At 44.9% G+C, this 20,618-nt stretch overlaps 2 protein-coding genes across 3 annotated transcripts in view; one reads left to right on the top strand and one right to left on the bottom strand.

Moving 5' to 3' along the window:
- Positions 1 to 421: 421 nt before the first annotated feature.
- On the bottom strand, positions 422 to 9,579 carry C9H17orf64 (chromosome 9 C17orf64 homolog). The gene is made up of 7 exons (XM_049113786.1): positions 9,423 to 9,579; positions 9,097 to 9,194; positions 7,849 to 7,950; positions 7,426 to 7,601; positions 6,858 to 6,957; positions 3,039 to 3,234; positions 422 to 698 (listed from the first exon to the last, which is right to left on the bottom strand). The coding sequence occupies exons 1-7, from the start codon at positions 9,577 to 9,579 to the stop codon at positions 613 to 615; spliced, it is 915 nt and encodes a 304-aa protein (XP_048969743.1). The 3' UTR covers positions 422 to 612.
- Positions 9,580 to 18,580: 9,001 nt separating this feature from the next.
- USP32 (ubiquitin specific peptidase 32) overlaps positions 18,581 to 20,618 on the top strand; it is a 217,935-nt gene continuing 215,897 nt past the window's right edge. For both annotated transcript variants that reach the window (XM_025440746.3, XM_025440747.3), the window contains exon 1: positions 18,581 to 18,716. In XM_025440746.3, coding sequence (XP_025296531.3) covers positions 18,623 to 18,716 — 94 coding nt within the window. In that variant the 5' untranslated portion in view covers positions 18,581 to 18,622. The remainder of the gene's footprint in view (positions 18,717 to 20,618) is intronic.

A 20,618-nucleotide genomic window follows, 5' to 3' on the forward strand; every position in this document is an offset into this window, starting at 1 on the left:
TAGCTGGTAAACATTTTTTTTGATAAATTAAAATATGAATGAATGGGGGTGCCTGGTGGCTCAGTTAAGTGTCTGTCTGCCTTCGGCTCAGGTCTTGGGATCGAGCCCCTGCTTCTGTCTCTCACACTCCCCCTGCTTGTGTTCTGTCTCTGTCGAAAAAATAAATACAATCTTTTTTTTAAATAAAAATTTAGGGATCCCTGGGTGGCGCAGCGGTTTGGCGCCTGCCTTTGGCCCAGGGCACGGTCCTGGAGACCCGGGATCGAATCCTACGTCGGGCTCCCGGTGCATGGAGCCTGCTTCTCCCTCTGCCTGTGTCTCTGCCTCTCTCTCTCTCTCTCTCTGACTATCATAAATAAAAATTAAAAAAAAAAGTTAAATAAAAATTTAAAAAATGAATGAATGATGATTGTTAGCCAAGTAAGGTAGAACTGTCTTAAAGGATGTTTATTTCCTGCCCCCTTTATACATAACTAAGACTTGAGCATCCTTTTGACAAAGACAGTTTTCTTCTTTCCCCCCACTGGTCTCCAGCCCCCAGGATGCAGGGGTGTTGAAGACAAGTGGTCTGGGAGCCAGGACACGCTGGCCTTCTGTCCCGGCTGGCAGTTCTTATGGGCAGGTCTCTGGGGTCTCCGGGGCTTCCTCAATCTGCTTTCTCTTGGGCTTTGTTTTGTGAGGAAGTTTCCTTAGAGAACCTGAAAAGGGAAGGTGAAAGAGTCCTGATAACATCACAAATCGTAAGAGAATCTCAGCCTGTGACATTTAGGGGGTGTGGTAGGGACAGAAAGGAAGAGTAACAAAATGTTATCTTCACTTGCAACATAGTCCCTTCCTCTTTCCTCACAGGAACCCTGCGGCGTAGGAAGATGGTATCACCCCCATTTACAGATGAGGGATCTCACCTAAGCACAGAGTCCACCCAGCCCAAAGCCCTAGGCAAGTTGGGGCACAGTCAGGACTAGACCACATTTCTTGACTCTGAGTCCTCCCCACACCCAGCTCAGATTTCATGCCCTACTTCCCAGGACATGCATAAAAAAACATCTGGAAAGTGCTAGCAGTAGCGAGGACAATGTGATGTTTATACATTCTTGTTTTTACTTATCAATATTATCTTATTTTCTATGCTATGCTTATGTTTTTAGGAACAAAATGTTATTTTAAGAATTACATAAAAACCCATCCAAGGCTTTTTCCTATTATTCCCCATCCTGCACTTCTGCAACCTGCTCTTCCATTCACCTCCAGGCCCAGACTGTGTGCTCATCACCCCTCACCTCTGTACACACCTTTCCTCTTTCCCTCCCTCCCCCCTTCTTCTCCTTCTCCTTTTCCCTTTCTTTTTTATCTTTGATCTTTTAAATTTTTAAAAAGATTTATTTATTTGAGAGAAAGAGACAGAGAGAGAGAGAGCGAGAGAGCATGAGTGGGGCGGGGGGAGGGGGTTTGGGGGAGAGGGATGGGGGAGAGGAAGGGGGGAGAGGAGGAGCAGAGGGAGAGGGAGAAGCAGACTCCCAATTGAGCAGGGACCCTAAAATGGAGCCACCCAGGCACCCCCTTTACCCTTTATTTAAAGCCTGTCCCAGAGTAACCTCCTTTAACCAGCCTGTCCTACCCTTTGCCCTATGGCCTCGGATTGCTCCTTTGTAAAAGGGGAGTAGTAATACCCATCTCCTGTGAATGCTGCAGGGGTTAGGGTTAGGTAAATAAAGAGATGCCAAGCACCTGGTATGGGGATAGGCTGGCCCCAAAGCCCAAAGCTCACTTTCTTTATCTGATTCATGAATGACTTGGCATGGGGTGTCTGAGTGGTTCAGTCAGTTAACCATCTGCCTTCAGCTCAGGTCATGATCCCAGGGTCCTGGGATTGAGCCCTGCATCAGGCTCTCTGCTCAATGGGGAGTTTGTTTCTCCCTCTGCCCCTCCCCCCTCACTCATGATTTCTGTCTCTCTCAAATAAATGAATAAATAAAATCTTTTTAAAAAAGGATGGACTGGCTTTCATCCCATTGTATATTTTGCTTCCTCAATTTAAACTGTAGGCAGCAGGGCCAAGGGCCCTCACAGAGCCCAGAGAGGGTTCTGGGCCTCAGTAATTGTCTGACTCATGCCCACTGCCCCTGCCCTGTTCTCACTCCTGCTATTCCACTCGGGGTAGCTGTGACCGGTGGCAGAGGCCCAGAGAGCTGCTGACCTGCATCAGTCCAGCCAGCCTCTCAGAGGAACACCTAGGGCCAATTTAGGACCACATTTTAAGATTCTAGGCCAGTTTGCCTTCACTTCCTCCCCCAGTAGCTAAGCAAGACCAGCTAGCTAACTGTAGTCCCAGAAGCCAGATCCAGAAGAGTGAGGAGTACGTGGCTCCAATATCAGTGCACAGGAGGGGACTTCATAGGTTCCAATTTTGGCTGGGACCCCTCCCCGAAGAATCTCTGTCCCCTAACCCCACAGCCTCTACCCAGAGGGCCAAGCAGTGCAGTCATGGCAGAGACCAAGGCTGCTGGGAAGGCCATGCCCAGGCCATCTGACTTTCTCCGCACTGTGGGAATGAAACGCTCTCTTAGCCCATATCCCACCTGACACTGAGAGTGGGCATCCTGCCACTGCTGGGACAATTCCTGAGAATCCCCACTCTTGGCTGCTAGAAACAGTCTCTGCTTCCAGTCCTACAGGAAAGTACCTTCGGTTAAGTTGAATCCTTAACTGAAAAAGGCAGGATCCAAAATGGTATGTATGGAGACCTCGGGAGGGAAATCCTACAGAACACTGAAAGAAACTCTAAACTCTTAACAGTTGTGGCCTTTGAGTGGTGGGTGACTTTTCCTGTCTCCTGATTTATGCTTATCTATACACTGCAAACTTGTTATGATAAGCATACCTGCAGGGAGGGGGACAAAAAAAAAGAGAAAACAAAGTGCAGAGGGGGAAGGAGAAATAGAGAGGGAAATGCAGGGTAAAGATGGAAAGGGGAGCTCATCTGGCTGCACCATAGCAAGGCCCCTCCTCCAGGCGCGCCCCCAACTTAAGGGCATTACCTTTCCTGACCCGGGTCAGGGATGTGAGCTCCCCCAACAGAGAGGCCTCTCCGTGGGGAGCCTGCATCTTGGACAGCCTCTCCTTCATGCCGCTGATGTTATTGGGCAGTCCCCAGGCGCTGCAGAGCTTGGGCAGGTTGTCTTCCTGGTCCGCCAGCAAGGAGCTCTCCGGGGCGTCCAAGGGGCAGACCGCCACCTGCAATGGGCCCATAACGTTGAGGAGAGTGTGGAGGAGAGACAGCTCCACCTTCCAGAGGCCCAGCCCTGCCCTTGTTAGGAAATTACTGTGGTTGGCTGTGCCTCACCCCTGCCTAGCCAGCGGAAGGAACCAGTCACAGATGGGGGAAAAGAAAGGACCGTGGGGGACATGCAGGCCAGGCTGCCAACTGTGTCTTCTTGGGTGGTTCCTTACTTTGATATATGTCCCCCACCTCTTTTTAAAGTTATATATAGGGCCTCTCTTATTTGATTTAAGTTTTTATTTAAATTCGATTTAGTTAACATAGTGTAATATTGGTTTCAGGTGTAGAATTTAGTGATTCATCACTTACATACAACACCCAGTGCTCATAACAATACCTTAATACCTGACACCCATCTAACCCAGCCCCTGCTCACCTCCCCTCCAGCAACTCTCGGTTGCTATACTTGTCTACAGCTCCATAGTTAAGAGTTCTCCATAATTAAGAGTCCCTTATGGTTTGCTTCCCTCTTTTTTTTCCCTTTCTCTTATTTTCATCTGTTTTCTTAAATTCTACATGAGTGAAATCATGATATTTGTCTTTCTCTGACTTATTTTGTTTAGCATAATATACTTTAGCTCCAAACATGTCATTGCAAATGGCAAGATTTCATTATTTTTGATGGCTGAGATTGTGAGATAGATAGATATACATCATCAGTCAATGGACACTTGGGCTCTTTCCATAATTTAGCTATTGTTGATAATGCTGCTGTAAACATCGGGGTGCAGGTACCCCTTTGAATCACTGTTTGTATCATTTGGGTAAATACCCAGTAGTGCAATTGCTGGGTTGTAGGGTAGCTCTATTTTTAACTTTTTGAGGAAACTCTAAACTGTTTTCCAGAGTAGCTGCACCAGTTTGCATTCCCTTAACAGTGTTAAGAGGGTTCCCCTTTCTCCACTTTCTCACCAACACCTCTTTTTTCCTGTGTTGTTAATTTTAGCCATTCTGACAGGTGTGAAGTGCCATCTCATTGTAATTTTGTATTTCCCTGATGTTGAGTGATGTTGAGCATCTTTTCATGTGTCTGTTGGCCTAGAGTTATGGTGTCTCATGTGCTTGTTTGTAATGAAACAATGGTATTTGTTTCAAAGTCCTGGGCAGGGGCACCTGGGTGGTTCAATGGTTGAACATCTGCCTTTGGCTCAGGTCATGATCCTGGGATCTTGAGATTGAGTCCTGCATCAGGCTTCCCTAGGGAGCCTGGCTTTTCCCTCTGCCTGTGTCTCTGCCTCTCTCTGTGTGTCTCATGAATGAATAAGTAAAATCTTTAATTAAAAAAAAAAAGTCCTTGGCAAAATTAAAATTGAGAGCCTAAAAATATTTTTTGAAATTTTCCTGGCCAGTGAAATCGAGAAATCACTAAAATGACACCTCATATTCAGAAGATTCACTGAAACGATCTACCCATTCATGTTCAGAGGAAAAAACAGAGACCCAGAGGGGGAAAGGCTTTGGTTAAAGCTGCACAGCTAGAGTGGGGTGCCGTAGTTAGAGCAGGGCTTTCCTCTGAGCAAGATTACATTTGAACCCAGGTCTTCCCTCCATTTGCTATGTGGTCTGGGTTATGTTATTTTAACTCTCTGCGTTTGACATCTTCATTTACACACTGTGGACACTAATTCTAATTACCATGTTGGGTTACTTTTGAAGATTACAGGAGGGAACATAAAGTGCCTGGCACATAGAAACTGTTACCTATGATTATTATTTTGAACTAGTGATCCTCAAAGTGTGCTCTGTGAACCCATGGGGGCCCCTGAAATATTTTTACCTCACTGACCCCCTGAAAAGTGGGGTCTATTCAAAGTGCAAGAGAGAAACCAATGGATTCTAATGTAACCCAGTGTGAAGAGGTCATTGATAAAATCTGAGAAAGCTACATACTTTATATATGATTTCAACTGTATGACATTCTGGAAAAGGCAAAAACACTGAGACAGTAAAAAGATCAATGGTTGACAGGAGTTTGAAGGGAAAGAGTGGAGGGGTGAATACGTGGAGCAAAGAGTTTTTAAGGCAGTGAAACTATTCTGTATAATATTGTAATGGTGGATATGTGTCATTATGCATTTGTCAAAACCTATAAGGGGCACCTGGGTGCCTCAGTTAAGTGTCTGCCTTTGGCTCAGGTCATGATCTCAGGGTCCTGGAATGGGGTCCTACATCAGGCTCCTGGCTCATCAGGGAGCCTGCTCCTCCCTCTCCTCCCCACTCGTGCTCTCTCTTGCTATCTATCTCTATCAAATAAATAAATACAATCTTAAAAAAAAAAGTATAGAATGTACAACACAAAGAGTGGGCACTAATGTAAACTATGAACTTTAATAATGTGAACTTTTATAATGGGTCAATACTGGCTCACTGATGTAATAAATGTGCCTCTCTAATGTAAATGCTAATAATGGGAGCAGGAGGGGATATTAGATGAGAAATCTCTGTACTTTCTATCCATATTTTCTGTAAACCTGAAACTAAAAATATTTATATATTTTAAAATTCATTGATTTGGTTTCATTTATTTATTTATGAGAGACAGAGAGAGAGAGAGGCAGAAACATAGGCAGAGGGAAAAGCAGACTCCCTGCAAGGAGCCCCATGTGGGACTTGATCCCAGGACCCCAGGATCACGCACTGAGCGTGACAGCAGACTTTCAACCACTGAGCCTCCTGTGTCTTCCTCATTGATTTGGTTTCAGATTCCACATTGCTACTAAGTAGCTGCCACTTGCTGAGTTTTGGTATCAAGGAAAAATATCCACGACTATGTGACAAGGCTAATAGAATTCTCCTCTCATCTCTAAATATACATCTATCTGTACAGGCTGGGTTTTTTTCAGTCAAATCACTGATCTTAAGAGATTGCAGAAACGATTATTTTTTACTAAGACAGACACTGAAGAAGTTTGCGAAAATGTGAAACAGTGCTACTCTTCTCGCTCACTAAATTTTGTTTTGGAAAATATAGATATTTCTTGTAAAAATGATCTATGTTAAAATGCAATGGGCTCCTTGTTTTTATTGTTAAATGGATTAGTAAGTACATATTTGAATTTTTTCTTTAGTTTCAATTTCAATTAGGGCAAATATCAATAGATATAACCAACATAAATGCTTTTGGGCTTTTGGGGCTTCTCGATAGCTTTTAAGAGGGTGACCATGACTTGAGACCAGAATGTTTGAGAGTGACTGTTTTTGAACAAAGCCAGGCCAGGCTCTGTTGATAGTCATTGGAGCCTTCCCCAAGCTGGCTGTGCCCTTCTGCCCCGACTCTGCCATCCCCACCCATAGCTCCTCAGGAATGTCCCTGCACCTGTTACCATCAGGGTGTGGGTGTGGAGAGTGAATATGTATCAAGAACATGAAGCTAAGCCTCTGCCCTCTTCAGCCCCATTTGATCCCCTGCAGGGGTAAAGATAGGGGTAGTGGGGTCTTCCTGAGGCAGTGTGGAAATGAGCAGAGGGATGCTGGCGGTATCAGAGGGCCCCCTCAGCCCCAGGCCTCCCCCCATAATCCAAGAACACACCAGCCAACCCTCAGCTGGGCCCGGGAGGAGCTTTCCTGAGCGCCTCACCAGGAGCTTGGCCGTCTGGTTGCTCTTGGTGTACTTGTAGAGCCTGCGAAGCTGTTTTGCCTCCAATTCTGAGAAGAGAGAAACAAATCGCCAGAGCATCCTGCAGGGGAGAAACCACGGCTAAGGGAGGCAGAGCACAGCCCCCTTTGCCCTTCAGTATTTGTCTTGTGTTCAGGACCCACCCAGGGAGAAATGGGTCACATGCTGCTTCCTTGGATTTGGTTGGACACATGGAGAGATGGAGATTTGCTAAACCTTGAATATCCCATCCTGGTGATGGACACCCACACCACACAGCAGTTGTTCCATCAGAGGTTATTCTCCACAGGGTCAGGAGAGTTCTTTGTCCACTGTGTATGCAAGCTGCCATGAATCAGCACTGCCCTGAATAACTAAAGGACTGTTCTCTCCACCCCTTTTTCACCATGCTCACTCCAGGATCCTGACACTTTCACATAAAGATGAAGGACTCAAAGATTTTGACTGAGGTGTGTCCTTGAATGGAAGGGCGTGGGTGGGGCATGACCCAGGAAGGGGTATAGTGGGAAGAGCAAGGAGGCCGCCCTACTTCCTCCAGTGCTTGATTTCCCAGGTTCGGCAGTAGTGCTGCAGAAAGGTGTTGATGTGGTCCCCTAGGACCACCAGGCTCTGCTTCATGTACTTTAGCTTCTTCTTCTGGGGAAGGTCCTTGGGCAGGTTCAACTTTCGCAGGAACTTCTTCAGTGGCCTTAGATATTCTTTACACTGAGGAAGCAACAAATGAAGTGAGGGACTATAGGAGAGAAGAAGAGGCAGATGGGGAGTCCCAGGTAAACAGCAGCCCTTCTGGGCCAGGAAGTGTTAAGTGAGTTAGGTAAGGAGACTCTAGTCAAGGTTTTACCCCACTTCCTTCCCAAAAGCACGACAAGTGGACAGTAAACTATGGGTTGAGGCCTTCCAATTTCTGTCTCTGGGGGAGGGACAGGGAGGAGGGACAGAGTCCCTTACTTACAATTTTGAAGGTGTCCTGGCCCAGGCCCTTGGCATGGCGTACAAGTGAGTCTCCAGTGCGGTTGGTGCTGGAGCTCTTCTCTAAGAGGTGTACATCTGTCACCTGGGAGGAGGCAGGGGGCAGTGGTCAGTCGGGGGGGGGGGGGGGGGTCGGGGCTTAAGTGAGTGCTCCTAAGGGGCAGTGCTAGGCAACCGGTGGTCCAAATTCCAGCCAACGCCCTTCTCCCTTTTCTCTAGGACCTCTTCCTTGGTCCAGCCCTGAGGCAAACAAGCCCTTCACAAAGAAACCCATTCCTGAAGATCCCTGCTTAGAAAACCTAGAATGCCCTACCCATTTCTTTTATAATAATTATAGCACAGTATAGTAGCTAATTTTGCAAAGCATTTGATAAACATGAACTCATTTTGTTCTCCCACAAATTCTGCAAAGTGAGATATCCTTATCCCTGGTTACAGATAAGAACCCTTTGAGGCACCAAGAGATTTAAGGAACTCCTTGAGGGGAATGAGCAGGGAGTCATTTACTCCTTCATTCAGCAAACATTTAGTGAGTGCCCAAGTCCCAGGCCTGCCTTTAACCTCTAGTATCAAGCCATGGTAATGGGCACTCAGAAAAGCACATGACAGTGATGGTAATGAGAAAAAGCTTTCTGACAGCAAAAGTGGGGCCAGAAAAAAGCTAAAAATTAAGGAAGACAAAGTGACTATGAAATAATACTTGCAGTCAGAGCACAGGATTAGACTGACACGGTAGGATTTGCACCTGACCTTTCAAAAGCCTCTCAGAAAAATAAGCATTAATCCCCTCTTGCCTGTGTTCAGGGGGAACAAGAAAGATCCAGGCCCAGATCGCTCTGGAGGTGGAGACCAGGGAAAGGGAGAGAGGTCAACGGAGAGAGTATGGAAGTTCGACTGCTCCAGGCCCCAGAGAGAGGAGGCGCTCGAGCGGATCGACTCCACCAATACACCACTCACACCACACAACCATGCACGCAGACCCTAAGGCAAGTGTACACACTCATGTGCAGACACATTTGAGCACTTTTGTCTCCATAACCAACAATCATTTTGCCAGGAATCTATGTCTTTGATAAATATGTTTGAAGGAGTTAACATCCTCTTGTTCTTTCTGTCTCGTGCTGACTCGTGTATATCACCATCTTTCCATCATGTTCTCTGCTTTCCAAGACCAGCCCCCCACCAAGGACTCCCCTTTCTCCTCTCCCTCACATCCTTAGCCCTACTTCACCTTTAATGGCTTGTCCCCTTCAGCCCCTTGCCCACAGGAGGCCTCCGTCTCAACAGGTGCACTGGTGGACTCCAGAATGGCAGTCCTTCTGTTCCCTCAGGCTTCTGACCTACTGCTTCTGTGACCTGAGTGTCTCTGGGAGTGGGCAGGTTGGCTCCAGAACTCAGAGCAAAACCATGGCAACTGCCAACACAGAGCCAGGTTCCCCTCCCCCTCCCCAACCCTCATTCTCAGGGGTGGCCGCCAGCCAACTCCTTCAACTGGGAACCCGACTGGGGAAGTGAGTAGGATGTGCTGGGCAGACACAGGACTTTGTCAGAGCTCACCGCTGGCCAGGGGGGTGGGAGACGGCACCCCCGCTCCCAGGAGAATGTCAGAGGCCCGTGGTGGTGAACCCTGGTAAGACCTTTGAAATAAGTTTCCTGCGTGTGCACCATCCATGACTCCTGGGGTACACCGCGGGGTCCCCGAGATGAGAGCCATGGTTTCTAACACTTCATTCTAGTTTGGCGACAAAGGCCTAGAAAGTGCACGGAGAAAATGGAATCCAGTACGTCTCTCCTGAAACGGATCTTTTGTTCCTCTGCAGCCTCCAGGAAGTTAGTAAGCCCGCGGCGCTTGGCGTCGGTTGAGGGGGGTAGCGTTTTTAGGAGGGGTGCAAAAAAATACAAGCTACCGTGTATTATCTCAGTTAATCCTCACAACAGCCTTCCCTGAGGTGGGTGCCAGCGGCGATCCCGTTGCACAGAAGAGGAGCCGAGACGCATCGAGGTCGGGGACCTGCCTTAGGTCCGCGGCCACCAAGTGGGGCGCGGGGCTTTCGGTGGGATCCAGGCTGCTCTCGCCCGTCCCCCCGGGATCTGAGGCCCGGAGAGTCGCTGCTGCCGCCGGAGTCCCGGCGCCTCCCAGGCCCGCCCAGCCGGGAGCTCCTCGGGGCTCTCCGGGGTGCGGAGCCCCAGCCGCGACCTCGCCCCCCACGCGGCCGCGGCGCCCGCTCGCCTCCTCCCTGGGCGCGCACGGCGGGGCGGCGGCGGCGGCGCCGCGGGGACCGGGGAGCCTCGGCCTCCTCGACTCCGTCTTCTCTGCGGGGACGCTGAGCTCCGCGTCCTGGCCCTTGGCCTCGTGTCCTCTAGGCCCGGGGTCCCGGCCCCCTGCCTCCGCCGGTACTGGGTCGGACCCGCTGGGCCCCCCGAGCGGGCTGGGCTCCCCGCCGCGCCCGCCCCGCCGCGCCCCGCGAGGGCCTCCCTCTCGCCATCTGGCGGCCGTACCCGCTCATGACAGGGACCCTGTGGCCCGGACCTTGGGGAGCGCGGGGGGCGCGGGGCGGGGGGACTGGCCCTCCTCCAAACTGGAAGCTCCGTTGTCTGAGCTCTACACCCGGACTATCTTGCCGCTGCTAGGAAGGAAAATTATATCGGCAAGAGTAAGGAAAAAGGGGGCTCTCTTACACACTTCTACTGGGAACGATGCACATTGTTAAATGAACATTCCCTTGGGCCCACAAATTCTACTTCTAGGAATTGGTCCTAAGGAAGGATGATGTATTTCTTAGGACTATTACAGTGGTGACGATTTGGAAACAACTGAAGTGTCATCTGTAGGAAAGGGTGAGTAAACTGTCGAACACCAATACTTAAAAATACTGCTCTACTGGGACGCCCGGGTGGCTCCGCGGTTGAGCGTCCGCCTTTGGCTCAGGGCGTGATCCTGGGGCCGGAAATAGAATCCGCAACCGGCTCCCTGCAGGGAGCCTCCCCTCCCTCTGCCTGTGTCTCTGCCTCTCTCTCTGTGTCTCTCATAAATAAATAAAGTCTTAAAAAAAAAAAAAGGAAGAAAAGAAAAGAAAAAAGGCTTGAAGGGTACACTTCAAAATATAAAGGGTGATTTTTCACTTTTTTTTTGCATATTGTCTGCATTTTTAAAAATAATGAATATGCTTTACATTACAGTCAGAAAAAAAAGGAGAGCTGAGTCTGTTTTTAAAAGTTACTCACAAGGAATAAATAACATCATTAAAAATGTTATATAATGATAAGTTTAAAAACACAACACAAAAGAGTATTATACTATAACTCAGATAAGTCGACATGATTATGGTCCAAGACTGGAAGAAAACAGTAGAAAAAAGGAACAAGGAGTTAAATATAGATATAGATATTATATATCTATTCCTCCCCCTGCCCCAAATAATATTTATGATTCAGAAGAAGCTAAGAACTTCAAAGTTTATCTGTCCCTGCCTGCTCCCTCATCCCACTCCACTTCTCCTTTTCCCTCCCAGAGCCTCCAACAATCCTAGACTCCAGATGCCTGCCCTATTCCCATAATGGTTTTATTATCAACCATAGGGAGTAGCCTGAAGAGACAATTGAGCCTACCAGCAGCTAGGAATGACTCAACACTCAACATTAAAACAAAAATCCATCGCCTTTGGGAGACATTCTTCTAAATACAATTGGTTAGCATAAAATGACACTATAGGGCAAGTCAACTCATTGAACTGAGTTATTCTTCCAATATTTAATTAAAAGAAAAAAAAAACCTCTATGTGCCGTGTACCTCAGGCAGGTGCAGTGGAGAAGGTGAGGTTAAGGATGTTAATTCTCTCTCTCTCTCTCTCTCTCTCTGTCTCTCATGAATAAATAAAATCTTAAAAAAAAAATAAAAAGATTTATTAAAAAAAGGGACGCCTGGATGGCTCAGCGGTTGAGCGTCTGCCTTTGGCTCAGGGAGTGATCCTGGAGTTCCGGGATCGAGTCCCACATCTGGCTCCCTGCGGGGAGCCCGCTTCTCTCTCTGCCTGTCTCTCTCTCTCTCTCTCTCTCTCTCTCTCTGTGTGTCTCATGAATAAATAAAATCTTAAAAAAAATAAAAAGATTTATTTAAAAAAATTAAAAAAAAAAAAGGATGTTAATTTGTTCACCCTCCACTATGAAGGTTGGTATATTCCTTGATGGTATGGGCCAGTTTCATAATGATCATGTCTCACCCCTACCCTCTAGTGACCAAAATCTTGTTGTATGCCCTAAATTCAGTGGACAGGGAAAATGACTCTTGGCATCTACTGCCTACACTTCCCCTCATAGACTTGAAGATCTCTTTCCATATCTCTCTCTGGGTTTAAGAGTGACTCAGACTTTTTATTCCCCTAAAGAACTCTCTCTCTATCCCTTTCTTTAATAAGAAATCCAAGAGTATCTTAGCATTGCCAAAAGAAACCTCTTGATCTTGCTCTGAATTATCCAATTAGAATTGTATCAAGTCTCCAAGAAAAGGAGGACCATTCAAATTCCTACCATAGCTGAAGTGCTGGGTCTGGAGGAAATGTGACAGTTCCCAGCTGAGGGCCAAGGTATCCCTAATCCAAGGCCACGAGGGACTCTTATCACTACCCAAGACAGAGTCTCTTAACATGAGGTCCACTGATAGGCCTGAGGGAGTCAATAAACCCTTTGAAACTCTTAACTAGCAAGTTCTATGTGGAGAATCATAGTCTTCATCAGCGATCAGAGAGGTCTGTAGCCCTAAAGAGGTTAAGAATCAATGATCTAAGAGGTCTAACCTACTTCTTAGCAGTAGTTTTCAGGTGGGTCTTTACATCTGAGCTCATGGAAGCTCTCAAATGGAGGTAATGTGAAAAATGCCAGAAACACAGTTGATCTAGAGAGAAACAGGATAAAGGAAGAAGACAAGGGGGTTTTTAAGTCCTACTAACCATATTTCAGACCTGACTCAAGAAACCAGTGACTGAGGAGAAGGCCAGTGAGATCCTTGCTTTGTCCAGTAAAGCTGAAGTATTGCACCCCCTGCCAGCAGCCTGCGCCCTTCCCTCACCAGTAGGAAGGAAGCTCCTGCACTAACCTGAGGGTAAGAGCCTGTCAGGATGGAGCCTGCTGGCGTGACACCTTTCCCTCTCACCTTGGCAGGATATAGTACCTCTCTGTATGCTGATCAGGAGCGTCTCTTCATCTCTCTCCTCTCAAAATATTTCTCAAAAATAGTTGGTTCTTTTTTCTTCACTCTTATCTGCTGTTTACTATAGTTTTCCATTTATGGAGCCCTAGTTTAATTTCACTTTGGGTTTTTTTGTTTTGTTTTGGTTGTGGTTTTTTTGTAGCAGTGTTTTAATTGGGGCTTTATGTGCTTTAAAAATATCAGGATATCAAAATAACACCACAGAATGGCAAACATAACTTCAGAGCATTTTTTTTTAAAGATTTTATTTATTCATGAGAGACACACAGAGAGAGGCAGAGACAGAAGCAGGTTCCCTGCGGGGAGCCTGATAAGGGACTCAATCCCAGGACCCTGGGATCAAGATCTGAGCCTAAAGAAGCTGCTCAACCACTGAGCCACCCAGGTGCCTCTGATTGTGTAAGTTGATGGAGGTAATTAAATTGAGTGTGGTGATCATTTCAGCATATATACATACATCAAATCATTATGTTGTACACCTTAAATTAATACAATGTTGTATGTTAATTAAAATTTAAAAAAAAATTTTTAAATTTTTTTAAAATTTTAAATTCTTCAGGTGATAGGGCCCATCAGGGCTCAGCGGTTAAGCATCTGCCTTTGGCCCAGGGTGTAGTCCTGGAGTCCCAGGATCGAGTCCCACATCAGGCTCCCTGCATGGAGCTTGCTTCTCTCTCTGCCTATGTCTCTGCCTCTCTCTCTGAGTGTCTCTCATGAATAAATAAATAAAATCTTAAAAAATAAAAATAAAACAAACAAACAAACAAAAAACCAGAAAGGGCCCATCAGTGTGCCTGACACATAAGAAGTGTTTGGTTAGTATTTACCTTTCACTGTAGACCATGAGCTCCTTGAGGACAGAATCCTGCTCAAATTAGCTTTCTATCCTCCAAATCTCTATTGCAGGAGCTCAATAAATGTTTGTTGAATAAGTGAATGAATGGATGGCTGTTCCCATGATAAATGGAGAAAATGTTATCTTAACAGTGAGCACCAGAATTACTTTTAGGAAAGGAAACAACTTCACTAGCTGAGGGCATAAGGTAAGATCTGAGGCTAAGGCAGGAGCCTTATCACGAAAAAGAGGTAGTGAAGCTGCTTTGAAAGAGAAAATGAGAAGAATTTGGCCTTTGGTTTTGCTTTTGACCTAGAAAAGGATGTCAGAAGCCAGAGGAAGAGAGAGGGGAGCACTACAGAGATAAGATGAGAGGTTGAGTCACCATGGGATGAGGTGGAGGCTCAGTAGCTGGGTATGACACTTCCAATGAGGCATGCCTGGGGAAGAGTGGCCCACAGGATGAATATGGGTTGTATCCGTTTTCCATAAGGTATGAGATGCAACATTTCATTAGGACCCTCTGTGTCTACCCTACTCAACAGCTTTAGATTTGTGTCTGTTTTAGAATGAGATGAAGCAAAGAGAAGCCAGGCTATCCTATTTTGGGCCCAGGCTGCCAGTGAGAGATAAGGGGCAACAACAAGATATGGTACAGAGACAAAAATGGGGCAAAGGGAAGAAACATGATCAGAAATGACCACTGTGATGACATCAATTCCTGGGAATTTGTAGAGAAAACTAGAAACTCACTTTAGACTTCCATGGTTTATAGATTGGTGACCCAAACCAATTTTCTCTAGATGTTAAAAAGCTAGGAGTCTTGGTTGCCAATGGATTACATTCAATTATGTTGAAATTTATATAGCTATGTAATATTCCACTGCTTAACCAGTGGATATTAATATAATACACTTTGGCTTATTCCTATAGTTCAGAGAGTATATTCCTCTAGTTCCTATATACTTTGAGAAGAGTTTTGTGTTTTTCGACTCCTGCTGGAATTAGGAATGTTCTGGATAAATCCATAAAATCTAAGGCCCTTATACAATTACCCTACTCTCTTACAAAATGTTTTGTGATGTCCAACAAAAGTTGAGCTATCTAAAGGAGAGAGTAGGGCAGCCCCGGTGGCGCAGCGGTTTAGCGCCGCCTGCAGCCTGGGGTTTGATCCTGGGGACCCTGGATCAAGTCCCACATCAGGCTCCCTGCATGGAGCCTGCTTCTCCCTCTGCCTGTGCCTCTGTCTCTCTCTCTGTCTGTTTCTATGAATAAATAAATAAAATCTTAAAAAAAAATAAAGGAGAGAGTAGGGAAATGGAATGGCAGTAACAGATAGTGGAGAAGCCTGGGAAACACTGCATTAACCTAGTGATGAAGGTTAACATTACCAATGATGTCATGTGAGTATCATGTACTCCCATATATGATGTGTTATGAGAAGAAGACTTCAGGGGTACCTGGGTGGTTCAGTTGGTTAAACATCCGACTCTTGATTTCGGTTCAGGTTATGATCTTCAGTCATGAGATCGAGTCCCACATAGGGCTCTGTGCTCAGAATCTCCTTCAGATTCTGTCCCTCTCCCTCCTCCTCTGCCCCTCTCCCCATTCATACTCTCTTTCTCTCTAAAATAAATAAATAAAATCTTTAAAAAAGAAAAAGAAGAGGGATCCCTGGGTAGCGCAGGGGTTTAGCGCCTGCCTTTGGCCCAGGGCACGATCCTGGAGACCAGGGATCGAGTCCCAGGTCGGGCTCCCTGCATGGAGCCTGCTTCTCCCTCTACCTCTCTCATTCTCTCTCTCTCTCTCTCTCTCTCTCTCTCTGTCTATCATGAATAAATATATAAATAAATAAATAAAAGAAGAGAACTTCATTTCTGCAATATTATTGTTTTTTAAGATTTTTATTTTAAGTAATCTCTACACCCAACATTGGGCTCAAACTCATAACCCTGAGATCGAGTTGCATGCTCTACCTACTGAGCCAAACAGGTGCCCCCTGTTGTATTCTTAAAAAAAAAAAAAAAATTATCCCAATCTAATAATGAGAAAAAATCAGACAAAGCCAGGTTGGGAGAATTCTACAGGATATCTGGCCAGAACTCCTCAAGATTGACCAGGTCATAAAAATAGGGAAAGACTAAGAAACTCTCACAGACTAGAGGAGACTGGGGCGACATGACACCTAAATGTAATGTGGTACTCTCAGTTGGATCCTGGAATAAAAAATGAACTTTATTAGATCCAAAGCAAACCTGGAATTTAGATAATATACTAATGTCAATTTTTTTAGCTTTGACAAAAGTAGCATGGGAATTTGTTAACAATAGTGGAAGTTGAGTAAGGCGTATACAGGAACTTTTTATACAATCTTTACAACTTGTCTGTAACTCTGAAAGTATTTCCAAGTAAAAAGTTTATTTAAAAAAATCTGAGGGCCCCTGGGTGGCTCAGTCAGTTGGGTTTCTGCCTTCGGCTCGGGTTGTGGTTCTGGGGTGCTGGAATTGAGCCCCACTTTGAGCTCCCTGCTCAGCAGAAAGCCTGCTTCTCCCTCTCCCTCTGTTGCTCCCCTTACTTGTGTTCTCACTCTCTCTGTCAAGAAAATAAATAAAATCTTAAAAAAAAAAAAAATTACATCTGAATTACATGGCCTTTGGTCTGACCCAGGGAACCCACATATTCTTATGTTTAGCTTTTCTGTTTAAGGGAATATAATTACATGGTTTATTTGTGCCACCTGACAGAGTACATTTCAAGGAATCTTCATTTATTCACCTCAGGAAATAAACAATAACACTTTTTCTCTAGGTTCTGCTAGCCTACAAAAAAGAGACACATTCACATTCCAGGAACCTGGTACCAGGAAAGACATTCTCCATTAGGCTGTTTTGGTAGGATCAAACCTGACTTCCTTTTCAGGTCTGCCCTCTGGGATAATTATTCATGGATGCTTCATTTGTGCAATAGTAATATATAGAGATCGAGTGCACCTCTGTGCAGAACTCTGTCCTGAATACTTACATAAGAAAGGAAAACACATACAACTGAAGTGATAGCACTAAGATTATTGTCAACCTGGTAAGTGTTTTCTGGGCAGCCAATAAGCCTATGATGGCCATGAATGAATTTGTTAAATTCTAAACTGGGACTCCTACTAGTGATTATTCTCTGCTTGTCTGGGGATTGTGGCACTGGCTAAAAAGACCAGTTTTCTATTTAAGTGTCTTTTTCAAACTGGAAACATGAGAAGATTGTTTCTCGGCAGCCACTATTTTTAGAGTATGTGCTCCGGGAGCACAATAGTGTTGCTTCAAGGGAGCTAATCTCAGTCTCTTTTGAGGCAGATGTGCATCCTTCTACAATTTCTCTAAATAAGTCCAAGTCACACTTACAGATACCTTTGGCATGGTATGTAACACAAAGACCATTGAAAAGCTGTGTTTCCGCATGGCCAAAACCCCCTCTCAGAAAGGGATCTTTCCCAGACCAGCTTTTTAAGGAAATGAGATGTGGAGGAAGGTAGGCTCAAGTAGGAAGTGATAGTGCCTTCTCATAGGCATCTGGGCAAAGGAAGACCTAAAGGGTCTTCTCTCAACCCCCAAAAGTTAATATAAAGATCAACTTAAGACTTGTCCCTGGAATTAAAAATATCAAAAGACTAATGCTTAGGACATATGTTGTATGCATCACCTTGAAAAAACTTTTTACAGAAAAGTTGTTAAAAAACCAAAACACAACAAAGAATACTTGTACACACTCAGATTCATTTCTTAATGTTTTAATCAAGTTGCTTTATCATAGCACTCTCCCTCTTTCCCATTCTGTCTCTCTACACACACACACACATTACACATATATGTACATACAACATATATAGTCTAGAAATGTGTGTGTTGTGTGTGTAAAAACTTTTTTTTACCTGAACCATTTAAAAGTAAGTTTCAGGGGTGCCTGAGTAGCTTAGTAAGGTAAGCGTCTGCCTTTGGCTCACATCATGATTCCAGGGTCCTGGGATCAAACCCCTTGTCAGGCTCTCTGGTCTGAGGGGAGTCTGTTTCTCCTCCCTGCTTGTGTGCTCCCTCTCTCTGTCTGTCAGATAAATGAATAAAATTTTTTTAAGTAAGTTTCAAAAAAAAAAATGTAAGTTTCATACATCATGGTCCCTTCCCCCTAAGTAACCCTGGTGTATATTTACTAAGGAACAAGTATTCAAGTCAAGAGATACTCTATTTGATGGTGCCTGGCTGGCTCAGCTGGTGGAGCATGAGACTCTTGATCTCAGGTTTGTGAGTTTGAGCCCCACGTTGGGTGTAGATTACTTAAAAAAATAAAATCTTAGAGAGAGAGAGATACTATATTTGATGAAACACACCCAAAGAGCCTCATTCACACCTGGATCAGATCTTAGTGATGAGATCCTACAGTCCAGGCTTGAACCTGATATCATAATGCAGATTTGGGAGAAGGGGGTGAATGTATATTGCATACAAGAGAAATATAAGTCCTTGTGACCGGTGGCAGGCTGTGGCACAGCCATTCCCTTGAGCCTAGGCAGAACTTTGTGACCACATCAATGTCTAGAGTGCAGCAGAAATCACATTGTGTTACATCAACGCTAGGTCATAAAAGGTGACACAGCTTAAGCTGATTACTCCCTCCCCCGACTCCATGAATGTATGCAGACACTGCACACCTTGGGAACCTAGCCACAGTGTTATGAAGGAAGAGGAAGCACATTACATGTGTAGTTGTTTCAGCCCACAGTTCCAGCTGAGGTCTCAGCCAACAACAGGCACCAATTGTCAAGCATGTGAGTGAGTGAGCCTTCAGAGGATTCCACTCCCTAGCTTTCAAGCTGTTGCTGTTGACTGGATGGAGCAGAGGTTAACTATCTTTGCTGAATCTTGCCCAAATGGCAGATTCATAAGCAAGATATGTTCTATGCCACTAAGTTTTGGGAGTAATTTCTTGTGCAGCAATAAAAATCAGAAACACATGCAATGACAGGTACACTCACATGTAGAAACAAATATGTATGTACCAGCATGTAATTACACTTAGTGCTCTAAGTCCTTCAGAATAATGTAAAAGTTTGAGATCAATGAGGGATGGTGTATTGAAGATGGAGAAAATCCTTATATTAATGTTTGCATAATGCAAAATTGGGTGCAGTTAATAAATGCACACAGCGACCTATAATTAGAATTTAAGCCTGCCCACCTTTGTTTTTGTTCCATATCCACAGAAACTAGAAGATTTGGGCTAATTTAGCACTGTTTTTTTGGAAAGGTTGCCCATGAGTCTGGATGTGGTCTGAGCTACTAATGAAGAGAATTTTTCTGAGTGGGGGAAATTGAACCCTTTTCCTGTGGAATTTCTGGGGACAATCTTAGTATCTATTGGGTACTCCCTCAAACTTTGGCATTAATTAATTAGGATGTCAGTATTACTAAAGTACACAAAAATATGTGGGCCTAAAAACAATCTCTCTTGAGTGACATCCAGCCTGAAGTTCATGCACAGGTAGAAATCTAACTTCAACTATTAATTATCATACTTTAACCTAATTCAATTCATTCTTTTAGAACAAATTTTAAGGGTGCCTATTGTCCCCAGAACCTCCTGACAAGTATTGTCTATTGAGAGATCAAAGAGATCATAACAGAATAGTAATCTGATGCAAAACAACCAAGCTCTTAAAATCTACCTGAAACCATTCCTCAAATTCTTATAATTCTCACCAAGTGTTAGAAGTGAGAATTTTTGGGCAGCCCAGTGGTTCAGCGGTTTAGCGCCGCCTTCGGCCCAGGTTGTGACCCTGCAGACCCGGGAGACCCGGGATTGAGTCCCACTTCAGGCTTCCTGTGAGGAGCCAGCTTCTCCCTCTGCATGGGTCTCTGCCCTCTTTCTCTCTGGGTCTCTTATGAATAAATGAATAAAATATTTTAAAAAAAGAAGTGAAAATTATTATCTTGCTAGTTAATCATGCATTTTGATTTTTCATTTGTGTTAGTAGCTAGCTTTTTGTTCATATAAAGGGCATTTCTGATGAGGCAGAGCTGTTTATCTTTTGAGTTCTACTCTGTTCCTTTATTCACACTTTTTTTCTTTCCTAGAATGCTCGTTCCTCTTTTTTTTTTTTTTTTTAAGTTTTATTTGTTTTAGAGGGGGATGGGCAGAGGGAGAGGAGAAGGATCATGCTGGCCCAAAGTGGCACTCAGTCCCAGGTCCCTGAAATCCTGACCCTGAGATCACGACCGAAACCAAGAGTTGGCCACTCAACTGACTGACTTACCCAGGCACCTCTCACTCTGCACTCTTCTTTGCTTTCCTACCTTACTGGTTTCACCTTCTCAGTCTTTTTTGCTATTTCCCACTTCTGAACTTTTAATGTTGGAAGCCCCAGTTACCTTGGAGATCTCATCCAGTCTCATGACTTCTAATATCATGAATCTCTAATACTCCTCAATTTATATCTCCAGCCAGAACCATTTCTCACTTCAGACAAATATTTAACTCTCTATTCAACATCTTTGCTTGGATGTCTAATAGGCATTTCAAAAGTAAAAGTTCTAAAGCTGAGCTCCTGAACTTGCCCCACAAACCTGCCCCTCCTATTATCTTCTATATCTCAGTGAATAGCAACTCTAGTCTCCAAGTTACTTAAGCCACCAACTTGGAAGTGGTTATTCTATGACACATTCCGATTCAG

Source organism: Canis lupus, chromosome 9, assembly GCF_003254725.2.
Source record: "Canis lupus dingo isolate Sandy chromosome 9, ASM325472v2, whole genome shotgun sequence".
NCBI classification, from domain to species: Eukaryota; Metazoa; Chordata; class Mammalia; order Carnivora; family Canidae; genus Canis; species Canis lupus.

Coding starts and splice junctions, on each gene's coding strand:
- C9H17orf64 (XM_049113786.1), bottom strand. CDS start 9,579: ATGGCTCTCATCTCGGGGACCCCGCGGTGTACCCCAGGAGTCATGGAT. Junction 9,195..9,422: donor TCCCACCCCCCTGGCCAGCG/GTGAGCTCTGAC, acceptor GGTCAGAAGCCT/GAGGGAACAGAAGGACTGCC. Junction 7,602..7,848: donor GCCAGGACACCTTCAAAATT/GTAAGTAAGGGA, acceptor TTGCTTCCTCAG/TGTAAAGAATATCTAAGGCC.